The sequence below is a fragment of the Polyodon spathula genome, chromosome 25, assembly GCF_017654505.1.
Source record: "Polyodon spathula isolate WHYD16114869_AA chromosome 25, ASM1765450v1, whole genome shotgun sequence".
Classification (NCBI taxonomy): domain Eukaryota; kingdom Metazoa; phylum Chordata; class Actinopteri; order Acipenseriformes; family Polyodontidae; genus Polyodon; species Polyodon spathula.
Window position 1 is genome coordinate 8,394,859 of NC_054558.1, and position 13,748 is coordinate 8,408,606.

Genomic DNA, 13,748 nt, shown 5'->3' on the forward strand with positions numbered 1-13,748 from the left:
TGATCGATCGTATATTATTGGTGTTTAATGGTTGTTCTCTCTTTCATTTTCCCTGCTGGTTTCTGCGCCCCAGTGCACATGTGCTAATTAAAAACGGTAAGGTAATTTAGCTCGTAATTGATTCGCAGGTTTATATCACAGGCTGAGTTCGAGTCCTACAGGAGATGACTCTTGTCTTCTCCCATCCTCCTCCCACACTCTCTCTCCCTCACTTTGCTAATGATGTGCCCACGAGGGCAGGACAGTAATCCCCGATCATTCAGTGCTCATCCACAGACACCAGGACCACAGCTTTACAAGGGCATGCCGCACATCGTAGTTTAATGAACTGCTTGTTCACAGTCGTGGCTCACTCTGTTTAGACCGGAGAGCTACAGATCAACAGCTGCTGCACCCAGTCCATTTCTAATGTATTTGATAATATAGAAGTGAATTTAATTAAATTATATATTTTTAAAAACGACAGAAGCTTCCTATTATAAAATACAAAAAAAATGCGCAAGAGCAGAAGTCAACAAGACTTCAACAAGACTCAAAGGCGACAAACAACGAGTCCCGCTGAAACAGACTTTTCCACATGTCAAGGTAAGGATCAGCAAATTTAATTGAAAAATATAACCTTAAAAACTTAGAAACTGCAAATGTTAAAATGATTTAAGTTCACAGTGTTAAATGAGAACAATGAATTGCTGTTCAGTTACCTTTCGTCAAGTGTTTCAGTATCACACATATTTATCACCGTTCATTTCTATATTACCCCCCAATACCAGGGGAAGTGGATATTAATACTAATCTAAAAGTTTTAGACCAGGGAACTGTTTGGTGAAAGGTGTTTCCACAGCAATTCTCTTTTTGATAAGGACAAGTTTAAAATATGTTAAATATTTTCAATATATTGTGTATTTTATATATATATATATCAATCTCCGTTACTATATTAAGACCAAAACTGACTGAAACATGGATGCCTATTTCTTCTTCTTCTTCTTCTTCTTCTTCTTCTTCTTCTTCTTCTTCTTCTTCTTCTTCTTCTTCTTCTTCTTATTATTATTATTATTATTATTATTATTATTATTATTATTATTATTATTATTATTATTATTTATATTATTATTGTCACTGTAAGTCAGTTTCAGAAAAATATATAAACCATTAGTGTCTGATCTCATGCAGCTGCTTAAACTGTGTCTCTATACTCAGAGTTTAACACACATAGGTATACTTAACTTGCAAATGTTACAATTATTGAGGTTTACAGTGTTAAATGAGGACAATTGGATTTAGTGTTTTGCCACAATATATAGTTTTAACCTATGATATTGTTTTGTTTCTGTTATTTGTCATTGCAGATAGTGTGAAGAAAATCCAGAAAAGCACAGAACTAGAGAGAGAGAGAGAGAGAGAGAGAGAGAGAGAGCGCGTTAGGTTCAACTGTAATTTTAAAGTGCCCTGGCAGAATAAAAATGAGTATGTAATAGTGTCTAATGTTGTTTATCATGTATATAATATACACTGTGTTTTAATATTTGAAAAAAACGTGCAAGTTACCTTGGATAAAGACAACAGCCCAGTGATGAAATAATAATGATCATGTATGTTTTATTCTTATTAAACTTCATAGTGTACCACCAGTGTCCATTGTTTGTTTGTTTGTTTGTTTATTTATTTATTTGTTTACATAAAGCTTAAAGTTCATATACAAAGTGTGGGTAATATAAATTACACTTAATACATATAAGCCAGATTTTAAAGATATTTTGTTACAGTCATTTAAGTGTTTATAAGAGTACAAAGATTTGTTTTCTTAGAGGAAATAAGCAGTTAGTACCTAAACTACAGAAATTAGAATGTGGCGCTCCCAGTCAATTTTGACTAAAATTAAGGTGAAATAAAGAGAGATAGACGTACCATCAATTCCCAGTTGTTCTGCTATTCCTTGACATGTGGAGATCTTCTTTTTATTGTCTTTATAGCGACGCTGACAGGCTGGCAGCCACTGCCTTTGACCTTATTTCTGTTTGGTCCATTGCGACGCAAACAATGTATTTCTGTATTTGCTCGCTTCGCTTGCGTTGTGCATTACTCCATTTAAATCAATAGTTTTAATTAGTTTTGATTGGCAAGCTCGCGTCCGGTGTGCATAGCTCTTTAACGTGCAAGCCCGTGCCCACTGACGCGTTTGAACTGGCATATTTGTATGTTGCAGAGCTGCGCTTACACTCCGATTTTTAAGAATGTGTTTGTTAACCTTTATGTATTTAGCTAAAGCTGGACTTTTTGTTGTTAAATCTAGAAAAAAAATACGCGATTTACATTAAATCAGGGAAAAGGATGCCTGTTAAAACATTAGGGTTCCTTTTTACACTTGTCACCACTGTTCACCACGGTTTCACTGACACACTCGCAAATTTAAACATAATTTCTCTGGTTCTACAAGTACTAAAGTGATCATCAACAGCTCATTTGAAAGGTAGGAACTTGGCCTAATTATTTGTCATTTATGTATTTATTTAAAATGCTATATCCTTAAAAAAAATAAATAAAATAACTCCCTTTTTTTAAGCATAACTACCCCCTTTTGTCTTAGAATCTCGCTCAGTGAAACTTTGCTGCCCGTTGCAAAGATCACACGCTTGGTTACAGCACCCATCCCCAGTGCCCCGTAATTGTCCCTGCGGGTCCCTGTCTGTGTGTTCATCAGCAGTTCTAGTTCATGATGTGTGAACTTTCAGTGCCAGTGTAATAGGGAGAGGACCAGTGCTAAGCATGAAGCGTTAATGCAAGCTCTCTGTCTGCTAAAGGATCGCTCTGTTTTGCGTTTTTTTTTTTTTTTTTTGTACAACTAAATTAAATGATACCTAGCGTGAGTCCCAACGTTCCATTGAAGTTTTATTATCACTTAGAGAAAAAAAATAAAACGTGTTAGTGAATGATTGAGTGGAACACAGAACAGAGAGAGAAGGAGCACTAAAAATGATGGCACTGCAAGTGCTTGCTTGCAGGATCGTGGGCACGTACACAGTAGCTTTATTTGGTATGAATGGGTGTGTTTGTACTGTGGGTAGATGGAGAGGGTTAAGGTGTGAGGATATGTGCCAGGGTGCAATCTTCACTACTGAAGCAGACTACATTCATCAAACGAGAGTGTTAAGAATTTTGAAAACCATTTACCTCATCGCACTGCAGACTGTGTTTAAAAACCACTGCCCCCAGCGAGCCAGACTCAATTTGTACTTGTTTTTGTGTCATGAAAATCCCACTTTCTTTTTCAGGAAACACTACATGATGAATTATGAAATTGAATTGTAGGTTACCATTACTGGAATCATTCATAGGGATCCTGCATCTCGACATGTTGTATGTATTTAAAAAAATAATGAATGTTATGCATTTTTTATATTTCAGTTAAATGATTATTTTCATAAGGTCACATGAATATTAAAGCTGCGTAAACCCCCAGTAGGACTGGCAATCATATTAAATAAAGCTTGTAATGAAATATGTATTTAAAAGGCATGTGACTGCAAATGATACAGGCTTGAAAACCACTCTCCTGCCTGCAGTTTGTCAGCTTTGCAGCAAAGCACAGGGGAGCATTCACAGCAACTGTGGCTAACCATTCCCATTAAAAGGAAAAAAGATATAGCGGAAAAATATGGGCTCAAGAGATGGGTGCACGCATCCCCAAATTTCCATTATAGGGGGAAAACTGCTGGTGTCTGATATTCGATTTAATTTATTTGCAAGATTTATTTATATAGCATCAGCTGGAACAAACTGCTAAAGGGGGTCAGTGTCGCAGAGAATAACAGTCAGTCTGGAGAGGAAATAATTGTATTTGTGAAGAGCAGCTGAGAGAGAGGGAGGGGGAGAGAGAAACATAGAGAGGAGAGGGGGGTAGAGAAAGGAGACGGAGAGGGGGAGAGAGAAAGAGGGGAGAGATAGGGAGGAGAGAGACAAAGAGAGAGAGAAAGAAGGGAGCGAGAGAGATGGATACATTTCCTGCCCCTACTGAGATCAGCCTCTCTTTCTTTTTTTCTGTCACTCCCTAGATAAAGTTGATTAATCTCATGGATGAGATCTGAGAGTGTCTAAAGCGCTGGAGGCCAGTACAGGCTGATGAGTCAAGCTCTTAGTTAGCAGTGTTAGCTTATGAGGTGTCTCTACACCGTTAGAGGTGACTGGTTCAGTCTCACGTCGGCCATCAGATTGGATTTTCCCTGTAAGAACTGTGCCATAATTAAAGCATTTGACCACCAGGTGGCACTGTGCTTTACGCAAGAATCCCAATGGATGGATTACTGTGTATAAGATCAAACATTCATGCAATACAGTGTTTTATTATCTTATATAACAGAATGTAGCTGATGGTTTTGAAATAGAATATAATTATTATTAATGGCCTAATATCTACCATATCATGCCTTATAACTAGAGCTTCTGTTTTTCAGTTTTTATTAATTTCATTTTTCGGTGCTTATTTTTAGTATTTTCGAGTTTTATGTAAATTGTTGGTTTTTTTGGGGGGGCGGGGGGGGGGGTTACTTTCCAAAATGCTTGAGCATTTTTTTCTGTCAAAATATGTATAGTAACTCGACAGTACTTGCACACTTAAATTGTACCTTCTTTCCTTTGCTGTCTTCCACAATGAAATCCAAGTATTTTTACTGTAATACAGCTTTAAATCCAGCTAACAAGCCTCCATCCTGATTGTAGTCTTGTTTTAAATATGTCTTCCACAACAAAATCCCTCTGGTCATGGGCACATTCTTCTGGGGTTTTTGTGTGGAGGCATTTTTGTACATTTCGCCACAATTCTGTTTTAAATCCTCTGTATCTTAACTGTAATACAGCTTTAAATCTCGCTAACAAGCCCCCATTCCTGATTGTAGTCTCATTTTAAATCTTGCAAGCAGAGTCTCCAATCGAAATGTAGGAATGTGCTGTCACTCAGTAGTTGGGGCGGGTTTAAAATATTCAGAACGAGTCAATGATAGATACAAGTCAGGAAGGCGGGTCACTGCCCAGCAGCACTGGGAAATGTATTTATTATTATTTTTGTAGTAGGTTTTATTTTTTAATGGGAAAAGGGTAAAGTCAACATGAGTTGATTAACCATTTCCTCAGTTTTGTTTTCCAGTGTTTACTGGCAGTCCACCGATGTCATTTTTTTTTTTTGTTATCCAGGGTGGTTTAGAAATTTGGAAATGTCACATTTAGCAGGTTTAATCAGTTAAAACCGGGAATCAGAATCCCTGTTTATAACGCACTGATGAGTGCAGTATTGATTGTGTTGATCCTAAACTAAAGTATGAGCTATTGTGTTTTCGGTTCTGTCTTTTTAAACCATTTTAGTATTCTACCCACTTTCTGCATGCAAGGCACAACCAGCACAAGTGCCGTTCTGCAGAGCGAACGCTAACGAAAAGAGAGAGAGCCACTCAGAGATGCACAAGAACAGCAGCCTCAAGTTAAAAGGTTGATTCATTAAACAGCAGTTAAAAGCACTGCAAGGATGAAGTGCAAGATTATCCATCAGCAGGTAAAATAGAAATCAATTTGTGTATGAACCTCAGGCAGGGCTGCACCATCCCAAAGTTAACATGCAGAGTGCTTAGGAGGGAAGTGGGAGCATCATTGGATCTCCTGCTACAGCTCACTGCCTCTCAGCATTACTGTTATCAGGGAGAGTAACTGAAACAGCCATTAAAGATTATAGGCAGAAAAATTCCATCCTTGTGGAATAAACACTGGGCTGTATCATTATAATTCCTTCATGATTATCGCCTCTGATTACTTCAGAGTGTTCACCAGCATCACTTTTGAGCAACAGCTGTAATTTGTGTACAGGTCTTGGATACGGAATTATCTCTTAGCTGTCCTGGATTTGAGAAAGTCTCTGAAGTGTAATGCAAATCATTTTATTTTGTAGCGCAGCAGTAATATTAGGAGGAGCAAATACTTCCCAAATTCACTGATGCAGTGTAAGGTTAAATATGTAGGTCAGCCGTTACCTGAGGGATCATTTCAGGTAACCCAGTCCACCCACTTCCTGATATTGTAAATGCAGTGGGGTTAGAACTTTTGCAAACAGCTACCCACAGTGGTAAGCTGCTGTGGCAGGCAGAATGAAACTTCTCGTGGAAGTGTTTCACCTACAGAGAAAAGGATTACATTGCATGCCCAGAATCTGAGTGTGCAAAAAAAAGAAGAGGTAGACCACAATCGTATTGACCACTGCACATGTTTGTCAAAGAAGCCCCAAAGACCATCGTGCGTTAGAATGCAAGAGACTTCGATCATCTGGACTGGAAAACACTTGGAAGCAGCAGTCTTGCATCTGTGTCACTTCTCTTACAGTCAAAGAGTATGCACCTGACTTTGTGTGAGTGCCAATGCACACAGATCACAATGCAAACTCCCTCCATTGTGGCTACTATGTGTTGAGGGGTGCCTGTTTATTTCTTGTGACACCACAGATATTTTTAGACTGACGTCTTTCCTCTACAGTTTAACTATCTCTTCCATTCCCGGGCAGTACTGAAACATTTATTCTGGCCCTTGGGCTCAGCAATGGGAGTTACTCGACGCAGTAAGCAATTAATGTCCACTAAATCTAGGTTACAATGTGGCACTGCCGTTAGGCACAGAGGCAGCGTAGGGAAATTAAACAGTCTTTATTTTTACATTATAGAATAGTTATTTGAATGACAGACCGATAAACAAGGATTGGTGTCTGGTGCAGTACAGCACAGTATTTTATTTTTTGATGTAAGTATTTAATGAAACAAAGCCTGGATTCTGTACATTGGCATCTTCATTACACGCACAGAGTAACATAAATACACAAACGCAATACACACTCATAGGGAGCATGGTGACATGGAGGATTGCCATGGAGGTTCTTGTGATTTGTAAAGCAATAGCCAAGGTCACGCTGTGTACCCGTATTGTGTTTTATTAGAAGGTGGCAATTGTAGGTGGTAATTTAATCCCTGTTAGATATATTGTGTGTGGGAGTAGGTTTAGAAACTGCAGGAGGCTGTTAAGAATGCTTGCAGAAGCCAGTGATGGCGTTGTGATTTAGATAATACTGCTTTCTGTAGTACACCGACATACGGTACAACTGGATTGAAACCCTAGTTATGGTATCGACCTACTGTGCCGACAGCAGGCATGCAGTACGAGCTCTGGAGCTATTCCAGGAAGCAAACACGAAAATGTCATTCTGTTTGAGGTGGCCAGAATAACTGCCAGTGTCTGCAGGGTTTTTCAGCAGTGGTGCTAAAGCTGGTTATATGATACTCCAGCGGCCTCAATGGCAGGGAGCATTGGGAGAGGTGCTGTCCTGTGGCTGGGTGTTGAAACCAGGGTTCTGTCTACCATGTGGATGTGAAAGATCTTGAGGTCACTTTGCATTAAGAATAGTGGTGCTATGTCAGTGACTGTATCTCTATCTCAGTACTGGTCAATACATTCTCAGACAAGTGGGTGGGAAAGACCTCCATGAGGACATCTCAGTAGACCTTGCCAGCTCAATACAGCCTCAAAAAAAGCCATACTGTACATGAAGCCGTAATCAATGCTGTGTTCCCAGCTTTGCCCCATGGTGTAGTGAATTCTGAGTTGGAGAGTGACGCTGTCTGTCTCTCCCTGTCCAGGTGACCCCGGTGGCCGGTCCTCCCGAAGGAGGGACACGTGTCACGATCCACGGAGTCAACCTGGGCCTGGACTTCTCCGAGATCATCCACAACGTGCAGGTGGCCGGCGTGCGGTGCAGCCCCCTACAGGACGGATACATCATTGCAGAACAGTGAGTTACCTGTTACTAGTAGTAATATTTATTAGTCTGGCTCCTGATAAACTCTTTCAACACAGCAGACCTGTACAGTGGTAGCCAAACATTTTCACCTAGAATTTTGGCCATTGCTGAATATCATCTAGAATTTTAGGATTGAGATATAATAAAAAAAAAAAAAATATGAACATAATTTAACATCATGTAATCAAAGAAACTACAAAATGATATCGCAAAAGTCTATCGGAAGCCATAATAGTAGTACAGTATTTCATGTTAGATTTGGAAATGTCACATTTTTCATTTTTTGTCAGTTTTTCATTGTGTATGGAAAACTACAAAGCGGTATGTAATTCAATATATTAACGTAACATTATTCAGCAGACTTCATTCGACTTTATGAAGCAAAATGAGTTAATTCTACAGGGTGATGCGAATAGGTCTAGTTAAAAAAAATACCTACAAAAATGCAGACCACTTTTATATACCCATTGCTTTGCCATTTGAAAATGCTGAAACTGTGTGACTAGTGTGAGCATTTTATCTTCGGGTTATTCTAATGTAAAGTTCATTTCTGGGTGAAAAGAAATACTGTCTTTGATCATGCGTTCAGCACTGTTAGAAGTGTTCTGAAGGAACGCTTTTGTTCTGACCTGCTGTCGCTTCCCTATCCACTCCATCAGAGCCCGGTACTGCGTTGTACTCCCAAAAACTAGTACAATGTATAAGTTGCCTCGAGGCAGAGTCCCAGGGACGAACCCGATACAGCAGAATTACCAGGCAGTGGTACGGGGGCCAGACCTCCTGGTTTTAACAGACAGTCCCCTTTTCCCATCAACGGTCTGCAACAGCAATTAAACAATCACCAATCATGCTTCCAGAATAATATTCTTTCATTTACTGTACTAAATTAAAAGTATGCAAAATGAGGCTAACAATAGCAGTACATGTGGTTATCCCCTAGAGAAGGATTCAGTCCCTGCAGTGCTGTGTGTGTGTGTGTGTGGCGCTGGGATTGCTTTGAAAGACACATCTGTCTATTTGAGCACACTAACCTTCTTGCATTGTAGTGTATGCAATCGTTTATATTTCTAACATGCATAAATGATGACAAATACACAGTGGAAAGGGAGAGATATACTGAACCAGGGAGCTGACTCAGCAACCCCCCCTCCCTCAAATGAAAGCTGTTTTGTCTTTTTTCACTAATTGGTGAACATGTTTGCCTTTTTAGTGCAACTAGAATTCAGGACTAGAGCTGCTAATCACTCTGATTTGTTTGTTTTCTGAGTGGAAACAAAGAACATTCCTAATTGGATCAGGTCAGGAGTTGAACTAAAGTGAAGCTCAGAAGAAAAAAAAACTGCATTAAACTGCAGCTTGAAAATGTAATAGAGCCAGCTGTTATGCAGCAGCACTGTACAGATGTTTTAATTGCAGATGCTAGACCGCAGCTGTAATTGCAATGACCTCACTTCTCAATGCAGTATTAGTGTGCTACTACTTCTATTTGCTTAATTTAACACACTTTTTAATTTGGGATACACAAACTAACAAAGCCACTCAGCGTCTTACAGGTGCAGTTAAATAAAAGAGCAGGGGTATTGTTTTAAAGACAGAAGCGTGCTGAGAGGCTTGCGTTCCAGGCTCAGAAGGCTGGTGTATGTAAATGGTTTCATAACAAATGAATTCCCTAACTAGCTATATAAAATACCTAGCTCCTGTCGGAAGTGTCAACATGACTATCTGGCACAGCAGCCTCAGCTTGGGCTAATTAAAACAAGTGAAACTCTTTGCCTTTTTTTAATTTTTCCGAAGGGAGTAAGTTTAGAAAAGAGGTTTCAGTGGACAGGGTCAGCTGCACTCTCAACATCTGTCAGCAGTTTTTTTTCAGCTTTTGAAATGTTTGGGAACAAAACATGAGAGAGCATAAGCACTTGAAGCTGGACTTAAAACCAAGCCTGGAAGCTGCAGGGAAATGTAAAACGAGATGACACTTCACCATAATGAAGTGCTGTTTCATTCACAGAACATAAATATGCAAAATGAGTTTGAGTAAGAAGTATAAGTCACACTCTGCACTGCCAGACAATATTGACCCTCGTTACTACTGGTTGAATCTCTTGTTGCTTTTAAATTAATATGATGGCTGGATCTGAATGGACTGGGATATAGACTTTGCCTAAAATCGCCATCCCATCTGTTGTCCGGATGCATTGCTTGTTTTCTGAGCCAGAAGGGAACAGAGGAGATCTATAGAAGTGAAATCAATATTCCTTGTGCACCTATTATTGCATTTGCATTCACATGCCCAGAGGCAACAATTATTTTGCATGTCAGTGAGGTCCGGGAGTAAGTGTTGGCAAGTTTCAGCAGGATAAAAATAATATTCGCAGTGAGTCAGACTATCAAAAGGAGTTCTGTATTGTATGAGAATATTTATAATTGCCAATTCACACCTATTTGATTGTCACCTTACATGCTTCAAAAGTAAAAATATAATTTTTTTTTTTTTTTTTTTATAGTTTTTATTTTATCTATTGTACAAAACAATAAACCCGCCTGGCAAATAGAAAGCCAAAGAAGGCCAACAGTGCTTTCTGAACAATGAAACATGGCCAGTGTTGGTTCAGCAGGTTGGTGACTGATTTAGATTTTGTCAAGCAACACTGTGTTTCAAAGCTGCATGCAAACACAGTCCGAGTTTCCATTATATCATGTGATAAATATACAGTAACAGATGTTTTCCTTTGTTATATTCTAGTAAGCACTGAAAACAATTAAGTTAAAATGCAATTTTGCTTGCTTGCTTTGCAATTGAATTGCCAGACAGAGCCTTAGAGCACGCTAGAGTTCACGCCAGGCAAAATTGCAAAGAAACATAATCATTTGTTTTCTGGTCCTTTTTTAAAATGCTGGTGTCGGCTACATGCCTTGGAGTACTCAATTACCACTGTCTATTTTCTTTATGAGCGTTCCTATTGCTTTAATGTGAACTAAGGGTTACCGGGCTGAGAGATCCAATTTCATTTGAATTGCCATGGAGCTCTGTGGGTAAGCACTGGACCTAATCAAGCGCGAGTATTTTAAATCTAATAACCAGCATGTGTGAATGAACACTGAGGCTTCCTACTGAAAGTCATTTGCAGACCCATCCCACGCATCTTCATACTTTAATGAGCAGAGACTTGAAGTGGGACCCTGGCGTTTGTTGTTTCTGCAAGTCCTTAAAGCATGTTGTAATCAAGACGGAAGCAAACAAGCAAACACTCCTGTCTAAGCAGCTGTGAATGTATTGCCATAAAACTGGCTTTCAGGTGAGACGTTGTTGTAAGTGACTCTGCAGCTGATGCATATTTCACACACCTTATTCTCGTATCTTGTAGAGCACTTTGTGATGGTGGTCCACTGTCTGAAGTCTGAAATTCATCACCTTTAGCCACTACCTGTTCAGAGTGGTGCTATTGAGATCTGCTGCTGATTTGAGGCCTGCTTGTGTGCAGTATAGCGAGTTTGGTGTGAATTTAGTGACATGCATTGTAGTCTATTGAATAGTCCAGTGTGGGGTTGAAAGAGAGAATGAACTTAGAAAGACAATACTGCTCCACACAAACCAACTCGACACTCACATTAACTCTGTCTTACCTGCTTGTTCAATGACGTCTTTAGTAGATAGGTGTTTTTAATGTTGATTTTAATATGCAATAATATATAGGGAACAAAATAAGTATTGCATGGTCTGTATTTGACCTTTTTAAGATAGTTTTTGCTTCTTCCAGGCTTCTAATAAACTGGTATTTCAAGTGTTTAGCAACCCTGGCAGCTGGTTTACATTGTTAATATTAAATCACTTTATTTGTTTCATCATGCATTTACTTTGTATTACCCAATCCCCTCTGTATAGGAGCCGGCCCTGTGTTGCCATGAGCAGCGCTCCTTCATGCAATATGGGTTTATGTAGAACCTTTCTAATTGAAATGCGCTGCATGCCACTGGCTGTAGGGGAAAATGTGTTAGTCGCGCATTGGCTCTGACAGCAGTTTAATCCGAGTAGGAGTGAATTCATTGGTTTTGCTGCAAAAAAAAGAATGTCAGGGGAAAAGTAGAAAACAGCCATGGAGAGTCAGGTGTGCAGCTAAATGGAAGACAGTTTTCAATGTTAATGTGTTTTGAGTGTCACGCACCCTATTGTTTTCACTTCTGGAGGAGGGTTCTTAATGCAAGGGCAGGTGATAGATCCCTGTAGGGTCACATTGACCCAAACCACCCCAGTTAAGTGTGTCATGGCTTGATTTCAGATATACAGTGCAGTACACCGTGTAGAATTGTGCTTTTAGCTCCACTGGATAAATACATTGCATTACTGTATTATAACTGCAGGTCAGCAGAATGAAATGGTACAGTAGGTGCATTATGACTAGGGCATGTGTTTTTCAGGTTTTATTAATTGTATTTTTCTGTGCTTAATTTTAGCTATTTTCGAGTTTTATGTAAATAGTTTTTAATTTGGGGCTTTCATTTTTGGTGTACTCTATGAAATTAGTGTTTTCGGTTACTTTACAAAATGCTAGAGCTTTTTTTCTGTCAAAATATGTATAGTAGTAACTCGACAGTACACACTTAAGTTGTACCTTCTTTCCTTTGCTGTCTTCCACAATGAAATCCCTCTGGTCACGGGCACATTCTCCTGCGGTTTTTGTGTGGAGGCATTTTTGTACATTTTGCCACAATTCCCTTGTATCTTAACTGTAATAAAGCTTTAAATCCCACCACCTCCATTCTTGATTGTAATCTCATTTTAAATCTCGCAAGCGGAGTCTCCAATCGAAACGTAGGAATGTGCTGTCACTCAGTAGTTGGGGCAGGTTAAAGTATTCAGAACGAATCAATGATAGATACAAGTCAGGAAGGCGGGACATTGCCCAGCAGCACTGGGAAATGTATTTATTATTATTTTTGTAGTAGGTTTTATTTTTTAGTGGGAAAAGGGTAAAGTCAATGTGAATTGATTAACCAGTTCCACAGTTTTTCCGGTGTTTATTGGCTATCCACCAATTTCATTTTTTTGTCGGGTTTTTGTCAGTTAAAACTGAAAATCAGAAGCCCTAATTATAGGCAAAACTTTGCAAATATCTTCCTAAAATTGAATTCTAATGTTTAGTTATGCGCTAGATAAATAATCTCCAACTGCTTTTTAAAGGTTTTTTTAGCCACAGTGAGCTGGGAATGTTTTGGACATATTTTGTTAAAATGAATGATTAGCCATAAAAAAAACTGCATTCCTACAGTACATAACACCTCCTTGTGTCATGCATTGTAATCGTCACACAGGTGGTGACAATTGGGTACGTTACTGGACTGCGCGCCAAAGGTCCACGCTTGGAGTGGAACACTCCCTACTTGTGACTCAGAAGTGCACTTAATAAGACCAGTAATAAGCACGGCTCCTGCTAATCGGGTTGATGATTGCTTACCCAGTTTATTACTCTCTGTTAGGAGCGATCAATAGCTGTCGTTTTTATGTTAGAACAATTGTTCTTTCCACCTGATGATTTGGTGAAATTTGATCAGGCCATCTGGTGACTTATCTGATACACTCTTATTGATCCCTCGGGCAGGTCAGTTTGGGCTTATCGTTAAGGTACAGTGGCTTGCGAAAGTATTGACCCCCCCTTGGCATTTTTCCTATTTTGTTGCCTTACAACCTGGAATTAAAATGGATTTTTTGGGGGTTTGTATCATTTGATTTACACAACATGCCTACCACTTTGAAGATGCAAAATATTTTTTATTGTGAAACAAACAAGAAATAAGACAAAAAAACAGAAAACTTGAGCGTGCATAAGTATTCACCCCCCCAAAGTCAATACTTTGTAGAGCCACCTTTTGCAGCAATTACAGCTGCAAGTCGCTTGGGGTATGTATCTAGAAGCTTGGCACATCTAGCCAC

At 39.2% G+C, this 13,748-nt stretch overlaps 1 protein-coding gene across 1 annotated transcript in view; it reads left to right on the forward strand.

Moving 5' to 3' along the window:
- LOC121299702 (plexin-A2-like) overlaps positions 1 to 13,748 on the forward strand; it is a 151,815-nt gene that overhangs the window by 99,051 nt on the left and 39,016 nt on the right. The window contains exon 13 of the mRNA XM_041227639.1: positions 7,662 to 7,813. Within this exon, the coding sequence (XP_041083573.1) occupies positions 7,662 to 7,813 (152 nt within the window). The remainder of the gene's footprint in view (positions 1 to 7,661; positions 7,814 to 13,748) is intronic.